This window comes from Oreochromis niloticus, linkage group LG3 (assembly GCF_001858045.2).
Source record: "Oreochromis niloticus isolate F11D_XX linkage group LG3, O_niloticus_UMD_NMBU, whole genome shotgun sequence".
Classification (NCBI taxonomy): Eukaryota; Metazoa; Chordata; class Actinopteri; order Cichliformes; family Cichlidae; genus Oreochromis; species Oreochromis niloticus.
The window spans coordinates 20,520,208-20,542,613 of record NC_031967.2 but is presented as its reverse complement, the minus strand read 5'-3'; the positions used below and the strand labels follow the sequence as shown (position 1 = coordinate 20,542,613).

The window sequence follows — 22,406 nt, the reverse complement described above, 5'->3', positions numbered from 1 at the left end:
TTATATTGTTTTTGATTTTGTCAGTTGTATAATGTCTGATGAGGTTTTATTCATTATTTTAGTGCTCAGTACTGTCATCTGTGGAAATGCTGAAGGTACGAAATTATTATTTTCTTCCAGTTCATATATGTAGCTGTTATCTCCTATAATGTGCTCAATAATATCCTCCCTGTGTTTACATGTTATCTTCTGCACAGGCTCAATGCTTCTATTCAGCCTGTGCAGTTAAACATAAATGGCTTCAGTAAGCGCTCCATGTGGAGACTGTGGCGTTCTTCAGAGCTTTTACTGATGTACCATTTGTACCACTTTCATTCTGTAAAACTGTAACAACAAAACAGAGCAGGTACATTTAATCTCAGTGTAGATGCACAGATGTCACATGACCAATGCAAGATCATAATCACATGCTGACATGTTTTATGCTAACAGGCAAAACAAAGCACTAACAGTTAGCTTACAGTAGTAATGTAACAAACTTCACAGACCTACAAGAAGGACAGAGCACTAATATGTAGAAACAATCCATCATCTCCTCAAACTTACACTTTATCCCATCTCAAGAGCAGCAGATGCAGAACTATCACAGACACGGAGCAACCACCTACCCGCTCTAGCTATTATTACTCGGCACTTCCTTGATTTAACCACTAGATGGCGGACTTTGACACAAGCAGACCAGGAAGAAGCGTATATGCTGAAGACACTGTAGATTCAGTTACTTACAGGATGAATAAATGTGACCCGTCATATAACAAACTTAAAACAAAGTATATTTCAGGAATAACCTGAGGGACAAAATATTTCATATAATAAAGCTCACACTCCACTGCATTTATTGGTTAAAATGATCATGTGAGCAGATGTTTCACTCAGCCACTACACAAACTTTATATTTACTAGAGTTTGTTGCCTTTAAACTGACTGATTTCCTTTTCGTGAGTATTTATCTGTCCAGTCTCACAGATCACAGTTATGATTCACAAGATGCCGATAAGGAGGAAGAGCAAACAACCTCAGGTACAGCTGACTGCAGCAGGAGTGTATGTAGTGCAGATTATATCACTTATATTAGCATGTGTGCTGACTACCTTAGTGTCCTTTATTGTATTAACAAAATCCTCATCAAAAGCTACACATATGGATAAAACATTAAAAGAAATACTAAAGTAAAATATGTCAATGCAATACTGATCTGATCTTACATTAGTCTGTTACCTTCATAGAGCTACTCTGCCATTTTATTTCATTTATTTATCATGAATTTGTTACAGCACAGCGTGATGAGTTTAAGGTAAATTCAGGTAACTCGAATGTGAAAACAGACTCAACCACAGGTCAGTCAGAGTCTTATTATGAATTCTTACTCTCAGTTATTTATAGTGGCCTGGTGTGCTGTCTGCTTCAGTGTCCTCTTGAAAAAAACCTCTAAAAGTTGTTAAAGTTATAAATGAATAAAGCTTCACATACACAAGAGTAACAAGTGAAAGAAACTGGACAAAGTACCATTGATACAGATTTATTTATATATGACTGTCATGGTCTTTCATCGTCTTCCTCTGAGTGCTTCTTCCTCGTCTCTGTTTAGTTTTTTGATTATTTCCTCTTTAATTTGAAGGTTTGGTTTCTTTCATCCTTTGTGTTATTTTTCTTCCTCCTTTATGATTTTCCTGTTTGTTTTCACCTGTTTCTGATTCCCAGTCATGTATAAATAGTCCTGCTGTGTCTTTTCCTCAGTCTTTGTCAGAGCATCTGTGAACACTCACGTGTGTTCATCTCTTAGTTGTTTATATTGACAGCGCATTTATTTCTAGTTTCTTATTGTGACCAGTGGTACGTACCTATTTAGAATAGGACAGAGCCGTAGGCGCACAGTCAGTTAAAAAGAGTTTAATCTTTAATACAAAATAAAAGTAACAGTGTAACAGTGGCACCTAAAAACAATTCAAAACTTTACTGTATTAAAAACGATAAAACCGTATGATTGCCCGTGAGACGGGACAAGCGCTGCGGGGAACCATTAAGAACAAATTGACATAACACACAGGTTAAAAAGGGACGGCGACTCACACATGACCCCTAATGGGCAAAACACTACAGAAAAAAAAGGCAAATCTTCAGTGCTGTCTTCACTCATGGAACGCCAGGACTGCCATAATGAATTACTTAAATACACCATTAAATAATTAATTAAATGTGGCAATAATTAATTAAAATGGGAATTAATTAATTAAATACATAGTTATGACACATGTAATTAATTAATTATTGACACATTTAATTAATTATTTATGTATTTCACATTTTAATTAATTATTGACACATTTAATTAATTAATTATTGACACATTTAATTAATTATTTATGTATTTCACATTTTAATTAATTATTGACACATTTAATTAATTATTTCATGATATATTTATTTATTTCATTTTGGCAGTCCTGGCGCCTGGCTCTCATCATGAATTAATTTTATCTGTCAGCCTCACCCATCAAACTCAGGGGGCGGGGTTAACGCTGATCGACTCAAAACCATTGCTTTGGCCTGGTGGCCATTGTTTTTAGCCCACAACAACCGGCAGAACTGAACTTTGAAAAACCCTGTTTGTGTGTCACCAAATACCGTTTTAATATTTTTTTAGCCGAGAATGTAGTGGTTTAATCTTCATATGTCTGATCGGTTTGTCAAGATACAGCCTCTTTGCAAAAGTGCTTCGATGATTTCGGAGATGTCTGCCCAGTCTCACGGCAAAGCGTGGGATAGACCCGCTCGACTCGCAAGCAATCGAGCTGTTGTTACCGCCGACAAAGCGCAGGCCCCGGTACACAGCTGTAATAACCCCCGCTGACACTGACTTATTTTACTGAGGTTATATTTATCGGGGTGTTATTTCCTGATGTTCGTATGTGTCCTACGTGTTTCAGTCGCCAATTCTGAATTATAACTAACATTAAAAACATGTTTAAGGAGGAGAGAGAGCAAATAAATTCGATTAACAGCTGATCTTTGGGTTTCTGTTCAGTAATCAGCGTGACCTGCGTATAAACGCATAAAAGAGAAAACGTTGGTGTTTCCGTCATGTAGTAACTGCTGGCTTTAACTGTACAAAGGTTGTTCTACACTATGAAACACATACAGACTTCATGATGTTCGGCTAATATTTTTATTGTGAATATTAATCATGAGGGTGACCTGTACACCACGGAGCGAGGTCAGCATCTCTCCACGATATCTTCAGATCTCTGAGTTAACACAGAGTTTCCCAGCTGACTATCTAACTGTCATCTACGAATATGTCACGGGTCATATCAATATGATTTTACAGAAAAGCATCCTTAATACTGCCAACTATTCCAGAGACGTGAAAATCTACAGCATAAAGAACACAAAATTATAGCAGTCTAACGCAACACTGTAACAGAGATGAACCGTGAGTTTGTCGCAGATCAAAGTGGAATGAAAGTGATTGGTTGAACAGATGTTCGTGATCTGTGTTATCTGCATTTTCATCAGTGTAAGAGACTCAGCAGCAGATTAGAATAACAGTTATACATTTAATAAATCACCAAATGAATCCACGATCGAACCTGTTCCGACAATTTGAGTTTGTATTCCCTCAGCTGCAGACTCGCTGCTGTTTAAATGTTTGAGAGGAAGATTAGATATAAAGCAAACATCAAACATAGACTCAGTCTGCGGTCACATTTGATATGAGGCCAGCACGGATATTGGCTGTGTCCTGTTTTAAGATCATACATGTAAAATTGTTGTCTGACCTCCGTCGATCCAGCCGCTCAGAGTCCGTGGTTACCATGGTTACTGCATAAGCAGCTATAATGTAAACATTACGCAGCATGGGTGTTTATGTTTTTCATTGCAAAAGAACTGTCTGAATGGTTAACTGACGTTAACTTGGATAAATTATAGTTAAGGAGTATCACAGATAACGCCCATGTGAGCTGCTGAAATCAGTAGGCTATTACTGAAATACACGTGCTATATCATAAACTACGATATAAATAGGGAGGTCCTATTAACATGTTTAGTTTTAAAGGACACCTTCCTGCCTTTAGTCTCATTCATGAGCAGTATTAGTTTTCTTCTAACATCCAGAAGTCTGCACGATGTGTTTCATAGTTTGTAACAAACCTTTTACAGTTAAACATAACATGACCGAAAAAGCAAAAAAAAAAAAAAAAAAAAAAAAAGAGAGAGAGAGAGAGAGAGAGAAATCACACAAATTATATGTTAAGCTCATTTATTTTTAGTTAAGTAAACTCTAAAAATTCTAACATAGCTGGTGCTTAGAATATAGTTAAATAACTATTAAAAACAGATGATATAATATTTCTGTCCAGGTTGCAGTCTTCATCTTGAACATGCTGTTGCAAACTCTGCTCCTCTCGGTGGAAATGCACCTTCTCTTTCCTCTTTGTATAAAAACATTTTAAAAGTCAGTTTAATCTCAAAATTCACTGTTAAATCCGAAACACACCAGATAAAGAAAAGCGAATAGTTCAGTCTAACACATGTGCCAGTGAACCATTAAACGTCTGTAAAACTCTGCAGTTATGAAACGTAACTTTAACCTCAGCCAAACCGATTTGCTCAGTTGTAAATAAAACAGCGAAGTAAACGTGACCCGACAGACAAAACCTGAGTGAATTAAGTCCAGCGTTTAACCACTGAGAGCTAAAACTCAGGTGAGGTTTCAAAGCTGTGTGCAGGTAATTGGACATCAGCTGCCGATAAAGTGGCTTCGCCTATAAAGTCCTCTGTAAGGAAACAAGCTCCAGCAGCTCTGCGCTCGGGAAAAATACTATATTTACTTATGTTGTGCAGAAAAATGCGCTGACATTGCGTTATATCAAGCACCGGCTGCCCAGTTAAACTGTGACTATCACCAGGTAACGTGGGCGTGTTTCTTGAATTAGCAGCAGGTGTTAAACAGCTGACAGGTGAGGAGGACGCATGCAGGTAAACTGAGGGCCTGCTGAGCTGATCGCTGGTGTCCTGAGAAACATGTCAGCTCGTTCTTTATGTTACAGAAGCACAGAGACACAAGACCAGGCGGAAAGAGACGATCGTTCGGTGAAAATGCGAATCTGCGAATGCAACATGTGGAACACGGAGAGTGGAATATGTAAACAAACCGGTTGACGTAACCCCCTCGGTGCACTCTGCATGCTGACTGTTAGCAGAGCTACTGAAATCTCTGAAAACATCTGAGCACTTTTGCAAACATGTTCTATGTTGACAACCTGACCAGACATGTGAAGATTACAGCGCGACATTCGCGTGTAGTTGGTGACAGAAAAACGGGGTATTTTAAAACTACACCACCACCATTGCTGCCTGTGATTTGAAACGCATTCTGGATACCTGGCTGCCTCAAGTCTACAGAAGCAATCGATTATCTACGATCGACCTGTTTTGACTTACATTGCACGGCAACCAATCAAATGTTAGAGAAGCTGCATGGGCAGCGTTAACCCCGCCCCGTGAGTTTGATGGGTGAGTCTGACAGATAAAATTAATTCATGATGAGAGCCAGGCGCCAGGACTGCCAAAATGAAATAAATAAATATATCATGAAATAATTAATTAAATGTGTCAATAATTAATTAAAATGTGAAATACATAAATAATTAATTAAATGTGTCAATAATTAATTAATTAAATGTGTCAATAATTAATTAAAATATGAAATACATAAATAATTAATTAAATGTGTCAATAATTAATTAATTACATGTGTCATAACTATTTATTTAATTAATTCCCATTTTAATTAATTATTGCCACATTTAATTAATTATTTAATGGTGTATTTAAGTAATTCATTATGGCAGTCCTGGCGTTCCATACTCTTCAACATGGTCGGCATTTAAACCGATCTTTATTATCATTATTAATATTGACTTTTAAAATTGCCCACAGGTGTGAATGCGGGAGTGAAAGTGAGTGCAAATGGTTGTCTGTCTCTGTGTGTTAGCCCTGCGACAGACTGGCGACCTGTCCAGGGTGTAGCCTGCCTCTCGTCCTATGACAGCTGGGATAGGCTCCAGCGCCCCTTGACCCTGAAAATGGATGGATGAATGTTGACTTTTATTAAACCTCCATTAACACAAACATTTATCAGGTTCAGTTTGTGTTCAGCAGTTTTTCAAAGAACATTTAAAGATCTTACAGTCCTGGTTTTGACTCACACAGTGTTTCTGTTTTTGCTCTGATCTTTAGTGTAACTGTAATAAAATGATTAATGTGAGCCTGGCTTGTTTTTTTCTTTAGGTACTGCTGACGTCTATGAATCAGTCACACAAGTGACAAACAGAAATGGTACAGTATATGTGCTGGAAAGCACAGAGCAGTTAGAGATGAAACTTGTTTTTGATTTAATGAATCTAATTTCATGTGAAATGTTTTTACAATCCTGTAACTAAAAATCTGAACATTTCAGGTTCAGATGAATACGATGATGTCACCTCCTCTCTTATTGAGTTTCAAGATCTTCGAACTAAGAGTGAGTACACCAAAGTTCATTTTATAAAAAGAAAACCTGGTTTGGAAAGTTTTTTAATTAGTATGATTTTTCTTTTGGGAGTGTGTGTGTGTGTGTGTGTGTGTGTGGGGGGGGGGTATTATTAATGTAAGTTAGGTCTGGCAGCACTTTTCTCATGTTAGGAAACAGACATTTACTCAAATTTATTATTTTATTCTTTTCATATTTGTTTAAATCTGTGTATTTAGTGAGATGGCAAAACAGTTAAACACCAAACAAATGAAGAATAAAAACATATATTCATCGTTCTTTGCAAGCTACACATTAACTGTGCAAGCCAAAGTAATCTATTACAGGCACTATTAGCATAACACACATTTCAATGATATCAAAGTGCACTAAGAACCAGCCTGGACCAAAGCCAAGTGGATAATGAAGCTGTATGGTAAATGGTAAATGGCCTGTATTCGTATAGCGCTTTATTCAGTCCCTAAGGACCCCAAAGCGCTTTACACTACATTCAATCATTGACCCATTCACACACACATTCACACACTGGTGATGGCAAGCTACATTGTAGCCACAGCTGTCCTGGGGCGCACTGACAGAGGCGAGGCTGCCGGACACTGGCGCCACCGGGCCCTCTGACCACCATCAGTAGGCAACGGGTGAAGTGTCTTGCCCAAGGACACAACGACCGAGACTCTGTGATAGACCAATACAACGAAGCACATAATTGTGAACTGGTATGAAAATGACACATGGTTTAAGCAAGTAAAAATCTGCATTTGTTTTCAGCCATCTGTACTCTGACACCACAAACTAAAATCCAGTGCATTCAATTACCTTCAGAAATCACCTAATTAGATAATAGAGTTCACCTGTGTGTCATTATAAACATCTGCTCTTTAGAGATCTCAGTGGATGTGAAGAGGTGGTTTGTTGATTAAAAATCCATCAATTGGGTATTAGGGGCAGAGGTATGGGTGGATTTTGGATTTTTTAAAGGGTAGGCAAATACAAGTGAGAATTGGAAAGAATTACTCGGAGAAGTTTTCTGTAGAGAAAAGGACTCCCCAGGGGAGCATAATGAGTCCTTTAATATTTTCTCTAATGATAAGTGGGGATTCAAATTTTCAGTTGATAAGACTAAGACAATGTTGTTGGGTTTTTTTTTTTTGTTGTTTTTTTTTTTTTACAAAGAAAAGCGTGAGTGAGTTTTGGTCAGGCAGAAGTTAAGAGTATTATTAAGCTAGAAATGAGGGGTAGATGGCAGAAACAGTGGGAAGAAGAAAGGAGGGGAAGGTGGTTATATAAAATTCAAAGGGGGGTGGGAGTAAGGAGAGCCACAGGAAGGAGTAGGCGAGAGGAGGAGGTGGCGGTGTCAAAACTGAGATTTGGACATACAGGATTGGATTCCACACTATTCTTGATAGGGAAACATAATTCAGGGAAATGTGACTATTGTGGAGAGGAGAAAACTCTGGAGCATGTTATTTTGCAGTGTCTGAAGTATAAGGTAGAGAGGAGACAACTGGTCCAAAGTCTCAGTAACATTAACATGACATTTGATCTTATCAAGTTATTGCAAAAGGATTCGGGGAATAAAAGTTATCAGGCTTTGTTTCAGTTTTTTGGGGGTTTTTTTTGGGGGGGGGGGGCACACTCCACACCAGTGGTGGCGGTAATGCACCATGCAGTTGTTTGCCACCTGCCAATACTATTATAAGAGGAAGGAGATCTCAGTGGTTTGTTAGAGAACATTACTGAACAACAGCATCATGAAGACCAAGGAACTCACCAGACAGGTCAGGGATAAAGTTGTAGATAAGTTTAAAGCAGGGTTAGGTCATGTCTTGATGCATTCTCAATCAGGTAAGTAAATCTCATCATGATTATGTAAATTCTCATGACCATTGATCAACAACCAATGATCAACGACCACTGATCAATGGCCATGAATACCATTCAGAGAGTATCATGATGAAGGAACTGACCTCCCAGCCTCCCAGTGCTGGTTTCAGTCATTATGCAAGTGTACTTTTTATAAGATTGGGGAAACCTGCAGTCAGCTGAGACTGAAGAAGTCACTTGGATGAGTGACAAAATGTTTCTCCCACTGAAAACGCTACGTCCAGATAAGCAGAATCAACCTTTGGAGGGTTAAGTAATAAAAAAATATCCCAAGCTCTGAACATTTCATGGAGCATTGTTCAATCCATCATCCAAAAATGGAGAAAGCATGCTACAACTGCAAACCTACCAAGACATGGCCGTCCATCTAAACTGACAGACTGAGTAAGGAGAGCACTGGTCAGAGAAGCTTCCAAGAGGCCCATGGTCACTCTGGGGGAGCTGCAGAAATCCACAGCTAAGGCGGGAGAGTCTTTTAGTCTCACACTCCACAAATCTGACCTATATGGAAGAGTGACAAGAAGAAAACAGTTGTTGACAGATTTGATTGACTGATTTAAATGGCTAAATTGCCTCCTTAAGATGTCTTGAAGTTCTCCAGAGGCCTGGTAATGAACTAATCATTTGATTCAGGTGTGTTGACCCAGCGTGATATCTAAAACCTGCAGGACACCGGCCCTCGAGGCCTGGAGTTGCCAACCCCTGGTTTGGATTGAAGAATATTCTTGTGTTAGAATGGCCCAGTCAAAGTCCAGACCTAAATCCCATTGAGCATCTGTGGCAAGACTTGAAAACTGCTGTTCACAGATGCTTTCCATCCAGTCTGGCTGAGTTTGAGCCATTTTACAACAAAGAATGGCAAACATTTCACTCTGTGGATATGCAAAGTTGTTAAAGCCATATCCCCAAAAGACTTGCAGCTGTAAATCCAGCGAAAGGTGGCTATACAAAGTGCAAAGTAGTAAAACAAATGCATGCCACACCTTTCAGATTTTTATTTGCTTAAAATCTTGAAAATCATGTATCATTTTCATACCATTTCACAGTCATGCACTATTTGTGTTGGTCTATCACAGAACATCCCAATAAAAAAACATTTTGTGGTTGTAAGGTGACAAAATGTGTGAAAGTTCAACGTGTATGAATACTTTTTCAAGTCACTGTTGGTCAGTTTCATTTAGTCGAGCAACAGCATCACCGTACAAAACACACAGTTTCAAGTATCCCAGGTGAGGTGTTAATGATTTTTACTGATACAGAGGAAGATAGAGAAGTGTTTCAGCTTCACATGTTTTGCGTGAAAAATCTTTACAACACAGAACAAATGATAAGTTATGTGTATGTCTGAAACCAGATATCTGCATGGAAGTAAAACCAGATGATTGCATCCTCCACACAGATACAGAGTCTGCCTGCACCTTCTAAACAAAGTATGTAAGGTACAGTTAACTTTACACAATTTCTATAAAGACTCAATCACACAAAACAGAACTTCACTTTGCATCAAGGGGAGACAATGCTTTTATAATAAACTTTATTGTTCTCCAACAGGAAGCCACAGGTGGGACAGACACAGGGGGAGCCAGTGACCCCTCACACACGTCCTTATGCTGATATCCAGGCAGGTTCTCAGTGTTTGTAGCTGCTGATTTATACAGCAAGCATTTCCACAGTCCTGTGAGGTCGGAGCTGGATTCTTCCATTCATTTAAACACTGCAGCAGATTATAGAAACTCTTCTTTTCTCAGCTCACAACAGAAGATCTCTCCACTCCATTACATATTCCATGTGTATGGGGTATGACCCCCTCTTGGTCGTAGAGTGTAGATACTTGTTTAAGATACTCGGCTAGCCCGGCCACACCCCACAGCTTACATATAAACGAGCTGTGCAAACGTGACCTCGGTGATAGTTTGATCTCAACTTGTTTGTGTGTGTGATTGACCGGTGGTACCTACTTGTGTGACTGTGTGTGTTAAGCTGCTTTTATTTCTTTTTAGATGTTTGTCCAATGCTGCCCCTCTGTACCTCTCTGAGCTTCTTCATCCATACATACCTTCCCGGTCCATCAGGTCGGCAGACCAGCTCCTCCTGAGTGTGCCCAGGACTAATCGTAAGCTCAGAGGGGATCGGGCGTTTGCTGTGGCAGCACCAAAATTGTGGAATGAGTTGCCTTTACATGTTAGACAGGAACCTTCCTTATCTGTTTTTAAATCCTGTCTTAAAACATATTTATTTACCTTGGCTTTTAGCACAGCAGGACTTGTTGATGTCTCTTAATATGTTTTCTTATTAATTATATTATTTTTAATTTTAAGATATTTTATATGTAATTTAAACTGTTTCCTCTCTGTTTTATATTTGTAGCACTTTGGTCAACATTGTAGGATGCAAAGTGCGTTATAAGTAAAGATGCTATGCTATGCTATAGTGGCAGTGGGAGAGCTGTCCGTTTGTGGGAGCTTGTTTCGGCAGCCTCCCTAGCTCTGCCCCTCACTTCAGTGGCCAGGCTGTAGCTGCAGGCTGTGTTCCCCTGGTGTCTCCCCCACGGTTCACCTGGTTACACCACCAGTTGCGCCTCACTGATACGTCGGCCGGTGAGTGACGTCGGCCCTCCACTTCAGCAGGCTAAGCTGACGGCCCCCTCCCCTGTCTGCGGACAGCATGGGTCAGGTTTTTTCCTCTGGGGATGGACAGGTAACATCTCCACTAATGCGGGCTGTGTTCCCTTGGCGTATTGCCGGCGGTTTGCCGGTTTACGCGGTTTACCTCGCTGTGTCTGATCAGTCAGCCAGCGAGTGAGAGTTCTCCAGCCTGCAGCGCTGGCGCTCTGTCTGGTGTGTTTCCTGCATGACATGGGTTTATGCGGCTAGCGGCACCCAAACTGGTAGCTCGGTATACTACCCTTCTTGGCGGTTGGCCTGGCGGGTCTCGGGCTGTCCTTGAGTGGTCGCTCTGTGGCGGTCCGTCCATACCATTGCCCCCACTCCCCGGCTCAGCCTTTGCATTTGGTGAGGCCATGACCGGGTGGTGTGTATATATGTACAAGTTGGTACATTCACTCTGGGTTCGGTTTCACTGTCTCCTTGGGTGTCGTACAAAGTTACCCCGTACATATGGAATATGTAACGGAGTGAAGAGAAAGTCTCGATATGATGAAGAACGTACGGCTATAGTTACACTGACAGAAGATGGCGCTGAACATGTTTTTGTACCTTTGAGCACTTATTTCTTAAATCCAGCTTCACAGACAGAGTTACCTTTATACATGTAGTGTTTCGTGTCCCCTTTAATGCTTTAATGCTGAACAGCTGATGTGACATTTTCACACACTAATTCAGCTCAGTAACTGATTGTTTTTTGTTTGTTTTTTTGCATGTTTGCCATCCTCCATCTAGTTTTTGGTTCATGTATACATTTCAGATGGTTTCATTTTCATTAAAATATTTTATTTTTGCACTCGAGTTTCCACTCTTAGAGATTACATTCACTTTATTTTCACCTGACCCTGACACAAAACTACAGACAGAAGTAGATAAAATATCCGTGTTACTGGTTATACAGTAATAAAAATACCTCAATTAGAGTCAAAATATCATAAATGGTAACAAATATTACTGAATATTACTTTAGTAAATCTGAAATATAGTTAATGTTCAGGTTACACTCTGTCCAAATTATCATCTGCATCAATGAATGTCAGTGAGGTGTCCTGAAAGTCGTCACGTCTCCTGTTCAGTTACCGTCTCTGAGAATCACTCTGCTCTCCAATCAAATCACTTTTCTTCTGTTTATCTGCTGAGTTGCTCTTTGGTGGTTATGACTCATTGCTATTGTGAAAACTGTGAAGTTGTTGCTGTTCTTGGGAGACATTTCTCTGTTGTTCTGGTATCAAACTGCCTCGTGTTTGCTGAACTTAACCGTCTTTCTCTTCACCTGTCAAACTGTTGCTCATGTTTCCAGATCAGCTTTTTTCTCAGAAAACATTTCAGTCCTTTTTGTTTTGTTGATTTGCCAAATTGTTGCTCAGTTGTTGAGAATCACTTGCTTTCTGTTCCGTTGCCAAACTGCCTGTCAGTTTCATATAGACATTAATTTGCTCTTGTTCAGTTGTCAAGTTGTTGCTCAGTTGCTTTGAGTCAAAGTTCATCTCAGTTGACAGGTTGTTTTGTAATTTTAAATAAAATAATTTCCCCCTTTGTTGAGTTGTCAAGCTGTCTTTTAGAATAACTTAAAATGTTATTGTTTGGCTTTTTTCAGTGTTTTATTTGTTCCTGAGTAAATCGGTTTGGCTGAGATTAAAGTTTTCACACAGCTGAATAAATGGCAAACAGAAAACTGATGAAACACAAGTGTGAGATGGTAGAATTTACTCCAGTGTCCTGTTATATTGTAGATAGCAAGGAGCAGACGGCTGAGTTTATTAAACTCCACCATCTGCAAATTTCATTACAAGTTTAATAAACTATCATCTAAAAAAAAATAATCGGTGACAAGTCGACTATCAAAATAATCGTTTGTGACAGCCCTAATAACAACTATGCATTTTCCCCTATACAGTATTATACTGTTATACTAAACAACAGTAAACTGGTCGTTTCCTGACATCATCTGATGTTTTTGTAAAATCTTTGGTTGTGTTGTTCTGTTTTGCTGCTGCTCTCTGTAAAATTATTCAAAGACAGTTTTGGTAATGAGCTGGATTAGATCCTAGAAACGTGTGACTGCAACCTTTAAATATGTGTTATGACAAACTCCACTCTTTACTGTTTTATCTAGTATGTGGAAAAACAAGAATAGTTTTTCATTCGTTACAACATTTATTTTACTGCTTGACTTTGCTTTTGTTTAAATTCTCTTGCCTAATAAATTATATAAATACAGGTTTTTTTGTCAGTAAAACTGTGAGAAATAAAATCCTTGTTGTTTGAAAGACATTTTTGTTCTTTGGTGTTTGTTTTGTTTTTCACGCCTCTAAGCAAACTTAAAGGCAGCATCCTGCAGTAACCATAGCAATCTTTTTTAAATCGATCTTACTTTTTTTTTTTTTTTTTTTTTTTTTACAAAGATGTGATTTTCTTTTGTTTTTTGTTTTGTTTTTAAACGTTCTTACTTAAAAATAATTTCTCTGTCAAATATATTTATTTAACCTACTTTTGTTTCTGGCCTGAGTAAAAACAAAGTAAAGTCAGACAGGAAAAGGTTAAAAAAGTAATAATCAAATATATGTGAACAAATCATTCATCATATGTTGAGTTTTGACTGTCTGCACCAGTTAAGCCTCTGAAATAATCCTCATCTTAAATCTTGAAGATTTTAGGTTCAATAATTTAGAAATAATCTTACTGCTGATGCAGCAGACGTCAGTACACTTAAAACATTTCCTCTGGATCACTTTTGTCTCCTTACAGGATTAAAAAAATGAAAAATTATCCACGATTGTTTGTATGAGCATATATGTCAGAATTAATAATTTAAGATTGTCATTTATGCTTAGAAATACATAATCATTTGTATGCTGATAAAATCATATACTTATTAGGTCTGATAAGATTCTGTGTGCACTTGTGTACCATGAGATGAGAGGAAGCAGCCTTGACGTTATAATTTCCATTACAGCTTTAGAAACCGACTGTCTTGTTCGTTATCTCAAAGTGCCAGAGTTCACACCTTTAAATGTGCGTTTGAGACATGACCTATTACAAGTTCTTGTTTTTATAGTTTAGTGAGATGCTTACTTCTGCTTTTCTGCATACAGTTTAAATCCATTGAATGGTTGTATGTCTATGTATGGTATAGCTGGAAACACACACACACACACACACCACACACACACACACACACACACACAGAATATAGACACTGACGTTGTTCAGATATGCCTGCTTAAGAATGTCACGTGTATTTGTAATTGCATATTCATGAACGATTGCTTGCTGACAATAAAAAGGGCTGTAGTGAAGGAATCAGTCGAAGTTGGTTGAGTTCAGGTGAAGGAATCTTTTCCTCAACTTTGACTGACTTCCCTCACGAGCCACAAAGACAAAGAGTTCTGTCTTGCCTTGTTTTGTTGTGCAGTTAGTGGGTTTGTGCATAGATAAACCCAACAATATAATTTCTGCATTATGCAATATAAGGTCACAACACTGATATCACAAACATGCTGTTGTTGTAATTTAAATATGTTGGTCTGAAACAGGTCTCTGTTGTAAATGAGACATTGAGTATCAGTTACTGTACTGCAGTCGATGGCAGTTCAGCACTAAAGGGCCACTTTTTTCTCATAAATTTGACACTTTAATGTCGAAACATTTCCCCTTCTTCTTTTCCTCATAGAAATGATGAATAAAAACACTTACTGGAATAACCGACACAGATATTTCCACACTAAACCAGTATTATTACTACTTATATGGTTTGCCATGCTAAAAGTGTTTGTAACCCACAAACCTGCCTAAAAGCATTTGTCCACATGGTGTCAGCGTCTCTCTCTAAACAGAGTTGAGATAAGTGAAAATGTCTGAGGCCACAAGTTTGAACTTTGGTCTTTGCTGGAAAATAAGGAAAAAAATCACAAAGCCACTGAATCTTTTTCTGCAGCCATGAAAGTTTAAATGGTTTCTTTTCAGTCCTTCAGGCTCAGAGCTGATTTGTAAGGAGCCAAACTGACTGTAATGCTGATTGGTCCAAAATGATTACATACTTATTAAACTATAACGTAAAAAAATATAATAAGTCAGCTGGTACGTCATTAACACTAGTTTTTAAAACTAAGACAAAACTAAGACTGAGACAAAGAGGCCTACTACACCTGCTGCACGGCCTTTTATTACCCAAGCACCTCCCACTAACACTCCCACTATTCCCAGCACTGCTGAACCTCTGAGGGACCTCAGAAATCCCAAATACTATATTATGCTGTTGATTCTTTACTTGTTGTTGTTTGTGTGTGTATACAAAGGCTTACAGGCTGACCTATACACCCATACCTGTTATACTATACTATGTTGAGGTGGTGTGTAAGATCATCGGTAGCTAACACTCAGTCCCTGACTACTGAATGTTACTTGACTACACCAGAGCATAAGTGATGCAGACAGCAGGCATCAGAGAAATAGAAAGGGCCACCATCCTGCAGGGAAAGAACGGGAGAGAGAGAAAACAACACAATCAGGAAGAGCATCGAGGTGTGAAGGACATGTAGTGTCTGATAAATGGTTTGGTTCTTATAGAACGCACTCAAAGTGCTTTAGACAACTTGACCCATTTACATGAGCACTTTTTTCCTTCTCTCTAACATTCGCACACATTCATACTCCAATGGATGCATCTGACAGCAACGTGCGGTTAGTATCTTGCTCGAGGATATTAGGCATGCAGACTGGAGCAGACAGTGATCGACCTTCCAATTAGTAGATGACCTGCTCTCCACCTCACAGATCAACGTCACACCGGTGTAGGTGTGATGTTGGGTCGCTGCTGTGGCACAGAGACCCTGAAACAGGGTTGGCAACACATTTTCCTGAGAGGTCCCACGAGAACCTAGAACTGTTGTAAAAGCCGCACAAATAAGCTGAACTCATTTTTGCTCAAAAAGTGAACCATGGTTACGAGAGATGGACCGATCCGATATTACGTATCGGTATCTGTCCGATACTGACCTAAATTACTGGATCGGATATCGGAGAGAAATAAAAAATGTAATCCGATCCGAAGTATCACAAAATCACCTCACAAAACGCGCTACTTGGCCTAACCCAGCTCGGCGCATCGGAGCAGTATGTGTCACGTGATAGAGCGGCTGTTGTCTGCCAGACCTGTCGGTGGTCTGTTGGAGCATTTGGAGCCTCGCTACATTCAGTTCAATTCAATTTTATTTATATAGCGCCAAATCACAACAAAATTCGCCTCAAGTCGCTTTATATTGTACAGTAGATCGCACAATAATAGATACAGAGAAAAACCCAACAATTATATGACCCCCTATGAGCAAGCACTTTGGTGACAGTGGGAAGGAAAAACTCCCTTTTAACAGGAAGAAACCTCCGGCAGAACCAGGCTCAGGGAGGGGCGGGGCCATCTGCTGCGACCGGTTGGGGTGAAGAAGGAAAACAGGATAAAAGACATGCTGTGGAAGAGGGACAGAGATTAATAACAGATATGATTTGATGCAGAGAGGTCTATTAACACATAGTGAGTGAGAAAGGTGACTGGAAAGGAAAAACTCAAAGCATCATGGGAATCCCCGGCAGTCTACGTCTATTGCAGCATAACTAAGGGAGGATTCAGGGTCACCTGGTCCAGCCCTAACTAACTACATGCTTCCTAACCATGGCATTTCATCTCGGCGAAAACTATCCCAGAGAAGTAAAGCAAGTGTGTATGTTCATCCCTGAATTTTTGCATAGTATTTCCACATTAAGCTTAACAACTGATATATTGAGACACAGCTGGACTGGCCATCGGAGTTCCATATTGAGGTGAAAAGGACGCAATTTGTCCTGTACTTCAGCTAGAATTAAAAAATAGACACAAAGCTGGAGTTATTCCTTCTTTGCTGCGCAGTTGCATCTACTTCTCTCATTCACTCCCCCTCCATCTCCTGTTATTACTTCAAAGATGAAACTGATCAATAATCAGCTGATCGGCTTTTCTGCCGCAAGTTGCATCTTGTTTGTTTATCGCCCACTTTGCGCTAGAAAGAGGAGACCAGCGGATAAACAACAGCAGCATGTTTAAGCTTAACATTCAGCTGCTTAACATGCAGCTGAAACCAGAAGATGTCCTTACTGAATGATCAGAGCTGAACAGGTGATGGAGAAACAGGTTTACCTTTTAGGTGACATGGATGAGTTGAAGGGAAGTTATGAACTGTTTCTGAGAGACAAATAACACCAGGATACTTTTTTTTCCATAGCTGACAGCTGGTAACTGTGCAGGGGCGGTTCTAGCAAAGTTTTGCTGGGGGTCAGATAGGGCATTAACAGGGAAAGGGGGGCACAAAGATATACTTTTCTTTGTTATATCATTTAAAAACTTTGAATAAATAATTATATGAATCTTACAACAAAAGTGGTCATCTGGTTAAATGTATAGAAATCCATTATTGTATATAGTAACTAATAAGTCTAATATACACCCTAGTAAGCTATAGTACTTTTTCCTTTGAGAAGGCACCATCTGTGCTGTCTGCAATTCTGTTGAAGAAAGATGTTGAATCTATTTAATTATTATAGAAAAATTATTCATTTCTGTGCATTTGTTTTACATTTGCATTAAATTAAAGTTGATAACATTGATTCAGGGTGGGGGGTGGTTCCCTAATATTTTTGCTGGGAGTTTACAACCCTATTAGTTAGGTTGCTTAATATTTCCACTAAGTACTCTTTAAAATACCAGAATAGGGAGGATGGTGCAGGTTTAAATTTATTAGATTAACCAGTGTTGCTGAACTATAAATTTTTTGGGGTGGAGTGTATTTTTTGCATACAGGTATAACAGAGAAGCTTCAGTCTCTTGACTTTTAAAACTTGAGTATGAACTTATAAAAATGCAGCAAGATATTTATAAAAAAATGTTTTCTGGATTACAAAATACGCCTTATTGGATTCATATCAGTATCGGCAGATATCCAAATTTATGATATCGGAAAAAGTGGTATCATGCCATCTCTAATGGTTACACTAACTAAGATAAGTACAACAATCCAGCAAAGCCTACACCTCAGCCACCACCTTATGCATCGGATGAGGATGATGAGCAGCAGTTGCGTTGGCCAAAGGCGGCAACCCGGAATGGTGCACCACCACCAGGTGGAGAGGACCGCAGGGGAGAAAGAGAGAGAGAGAGAGAGAGGAACAACAACAGCACTGACAGGAAGTCAGAGAGGACTGGAGGACCATGACATCAGTTTGTGTATTAAATTTATGATCAAACTGCAAACATAACAATACAGAATAATGCCGACGCACACGGCGGTAGCTAACAGTGCCCACATGTGTGAAGGGTTGTTGGTGGTTACTGTCTGTTCTGCCACAGGTTTATTTTTAATCTACTGAACGGCCTCATTTTCGTCTCGGCCACATACAAAAGAGGAAATGCAGCCTGTGGTTTGAGCCAACAGTTTTGTGTGTAGCAGTGTCTCATTTTAAGCCATCAGTATCCAGCAAACATAAGGTCCTAAAGCACACTGCAATTTATTGTCCTCTTCATACCCTGATGAGGACAATACTTTATAATATTAACATGTCAGTAAGATGTAAAACTTTAATGATTGAGACCGTGAACATATGCAGAAAGTGTTTAAACTCTGACCTGTAGATCAGACTGTGACAGGAAGGATCACTTCTCAAAAAGACGTGAATGATGGAAAATATTATTTGTATAACTGCAAGTTCACACAGAGCTACAGTATCTGCACCATCTCTGCACTGAAACAAACCTCAATGATCTTTAGTTGTTTCCTTCATCAGCCTGCAGAGTTAAAATGAGGAAGAACAATTCATTATAGAAACTGTGCTTTAACTGCTACATTAACTATTTGCAGGTAATAAAGTAAAAGAAAAAACTTACACATCTTTACTATAACAGTGTCAGAGCTGACAGGTGGGGAGGTCCAGATTAGGAAGAAGAAATTAGAAGAAGGAAAGAGATTTTAAAAAAAAAAGAAAAAGAGGAAACGACACAGAAAACAAACATCACCTGAAAGAGAGCAGAAGGAAGACGTAGGCCTGAGGACAGGGCCCAGGTCTATGATCACATGCACATAATATACAAGGACAAACAACCATCCACATCAACCCACTGCTCTAAAACACTTCAAAAACTCTGGTGTGAATGTGGTGCTGTCTTATTCTTGTTAATAAACCTCAGTAAGTGTAAAGGGGAACTGGAAGCTTGGTCCAGTTATAAGTGAACTGTTCAATAGTGGTTTGTTGCAATGCTTTGTGCATTTTCTCAGCATGCTTTCAACATTTAACCGGTGGCGTCCACATATGTGGACATCACATTTTGGCTTGTCTAGACCACAATACTAAATTTTGCTCTACAAGGACCTGATATCCACTCACGAGGACATTTTACTGCCACTGTTCTATCGAATTTTCAAACGAATGTCCCCATATGTGGATATCAGGCCCTGTACAGCAAAATCAAGTAAAAAGTAATTCTTTGTTTTTACATTCATCAGGTCCCAATCAGCCCAAATAGCAAAGAGAAATAAAAATGCTATGACAGAGTTAAAGTTACTATGGCAACATGAGTAAAAATAAAGGTAAAAGTCTTTCAGGAATAATTATAATAAGATCCATCTACAGTCATGTTGTAGGTAATACACCACAGCATCTTCTGATATATTAGTCCACACATCACTGAATCATTTGGACAGACAGATTAACGTCTGTGGAATCACACAGTGTTGAAGTCTCAGTCATTTATTTATGTTGACTGGAAAGTGTAAGTTCACACTTTTGTGATCTCAATAGAGACCATATGGAAGATGTTGTGATGACCCACAGGTAAGTCTCTGTGTTCCTGTGATCAGTTATCTGTAACTCAGTTTTCTTCATTTGTTACCACTGAGGCCTGAAACTATCAGCTTCATAATAAAGGTCACCTTTATTTGGTAATCTGAGTCCTGCTCTGGATGTGGGTCTGCTTTTTGAACTGACTCTGAACACAATCACATGATCTTGGTTGGTAACATGTGGTGTTCAACACAAACATCATTATTACAGTGTTTCAATCATTATTTCACATCATCAGTTTGTTTTATTTTATTGTGTTTACATGTAGTCAGAGGCTAAGGTCAGTGTGCATCTGTACATACATGTCAAAGCAAGACAAAGAACAGTCTGCAGAATAAATGAGTTCCTGCTTTACTTTGAAATGACAACACATAATAAATATAACTTTGAATCTATCTATGAATTTATTTGTTACTTTAGTTGGTGAAACATAAAGGTCTTTAGTCTCACTTCAGCCACACACTGAGTCATTTCCTGTGTTTGGGTCTCCACCAAACTTAAAACCAGAATTTAACCACAAGGTGAAAATATTCACAGGTCTGAGGTCAAAGGAGCCTTTTCACTATAGTACTGCATGATGATGTTTCAGCTAAGAGTCAAATAAAATAAACACATTTTAAAGCAGCCTAAAGTAAGAATTTAATTTAAATCATCTGTTAACAATCAAAGAAGAGAAAAAGGATATTGCACCCAAAAAATCCCCCAAACATGTCTCCTGACATGAAGCAACACAACAGATTTGCATATTATAGAGAAAGGAAACAACACAACAGAAAAAACAAACTTCTATGTTTGCAGTGGACATGAAATATAAACATGTCAACCAACTGCTGCGGTCAAAGCTACAGGAGCTGTTTGAGTTTGTGTGCGAAAGGGAAGGAAGCACAGAGAGACCAATCAGAAGAAGAAACTGTAGAAAAACTCTTGTCATGTCTATGTTAAACACAACTTCTCTTTTCCTGTAAAGTAAAACTGTTTGATTATCTGTGGATCAGAGTGCAGCAGGCTGGATGTGACGATGGGGCACTCTTTGCTCTGCATGATGGGCTTTTTCTGTAAGTACACGTCTGACATTGTTTGAATGGCAGCGATTAATGAAAATGTTTCTGATCTGTGAGAATTACAGTGTGTCACTGCTTTAACCTGTTTACCTGAGAGCTGGAACAAAGCAGACTTGTGATTCTTTAAGTGTTTAAATGTTTGATACACTGCTGCTTTTTGCATCACTTATAGTTACACACTGTGTTACAACAGTTTGACTTTTTATGTTTGAGCCTGTTTGACAAACAGAAGCACAGAATTTTGGTGATTACTGTTCATCTGGAAATGTATCTTTAAAAAGTCTTCTTTTATATTGTTTTTGATTTTGTCAGTTGTATAATGTCTGATGATGTTTTATTCATTATTTTAGTGCTCAGTACTGTCATCTGTGGAAATGCTGAAGGTAAGAAATCATTATTTTCTGACAGTTCATATATGTAGCTGTTATCTCCTATAATGTGCTCAATAATATCCTCCCTGTGTTTACATGTTATCTTCTGCACAGGCTCAATGCTTCTATTCAGCCTGTGCAGTTAAACATAAATGGCTTCAGTAAGCGCTCCATGTGGAGACTGTGGCGTTCTTCAGAGCTTTTACTGATGTACCATTTGTACCACTTTCATTCTGTAAAACTGTAACAACAAAACAGAGCAGGTACATTTAATCTCAGTGTAGATGCACAGATGTCACATGACCAATGCAAGCTCATAACCACATACTGACATGTTTTATGCTAACAGGCAAAACAAAGCACTAACAGTTAGCTTACAGTAGTAATGTAACAAACGTCACAGACCTACAAGAAGGACAGAGCACTAATATGTAGAAACAATCCATCATCTGCCCAAACTTACACTTTATCCCATCTCAAGAGCAACAGATGCAGAACTATAACAGACACGGAGCTCTAGCCATTATTACTCGGCACTTCCTCCATTTAACCACTAGATGGCGGACTTTGACACAAGCAGACCAGGAAGAAGCGTATATGCTGAGCGACACTGTAGATTCAGTTACTTACAGGATGAATAAATGTGACCCGTCATATAACAAACTTAAAACAAAGTATATTTCAGGAATAACCTGAGGGACAAAATATTTCATATAATAAAGCTCACACTCCACTGAAATTATTGGTTTAAATGATCACGTGAGCAGATGTTTCACTCAGCCACTACACAAACTTTATATTTACTAGAGTTTGTTGCCTTTAAACTGACTGATTTCCTTTTCGTGAGTATTTATCTGTCCATCCTCAAAGATCCCAGTTATGATTCACAAGATGCTGATAAAGAGCAACCAACCTCAGGTACAGCTGACTGCAGCAGGAGTGTATGTAGTGCAGATTATATCACTTATATTAGCATGTGTGCTGACTGCCTTAGTGTCCTTTTTTGTATTAACAAAATCCTCATCAAAAG

At 38.8% G+C, this 22,406-nt stretch overlaps 2 protein-coding genes and 1 long non-coding RNA gene across 4 annotated transcripts in view; 2 read left to right on the top strand and 1 right to left on the bottom strand.

The window, feature by feature from the left end:
- Positions 1 to 1,926, bottom strand: part of LOC112846491 (uncharacterized) — a 161,832-nt gene extending 159,906 nt beyond the window's left edge. Inside the window, exon 1 of the long non-coding RNA XR_003219487.1 lies at positions 1,116 to 1,926. This is a non-coding gene — a long non-coding RNA (uncharacterized LOC112846491). The remainder of the gene's footprint in view (positions 1 to 1,115) is intronic.
- The window catches only part of LOC109198185 (low affinity immunoglobulin gamma Fc region receptor II-b), a 997,390-nt gene that overhangs the window by 937,857 nt on the left and 37,127 nt on the right, over positions 1 to 22,406 (top strand). Inside the window, exon 10 of one of the 2 annotated variants that reach the window (XM_025906008.1) lies at positions 6,295 to 6,342. The exons of the other annotated variant lie outside the window; for it this stretch is intronic. Coding sequence (XP_025761793.1) covers positions 6,295 to 6,342 — 48 coding nt within the window. The remainder of the gene's footprint in view (positions 1 to 6,294; positions 6,343 to 22,406) is intronic. 2 annotated transcript variants of the gene reach the window in all.
- The window catches only part of LOC109198109 (agglutinin-like protein 4), a 48,496-nt gene that overhangs the window by 465 nt on the left and 25,625 nt on the right, over positions 1 to 22,406 (top strand). The window contains exons 2-3 of the mRNA XM_025906005.1: positions 63 to 95; positions 967 to 1,020. Coding sequence (XP_025761790.1) covers positions 63 to 95; positions 967 to 1,020 — 87 coding nt within the window. The remainder of the gene's footprint in view (positions 1 to 62; positions 96 to 966; positions 1,021 to 22,406) is intronic.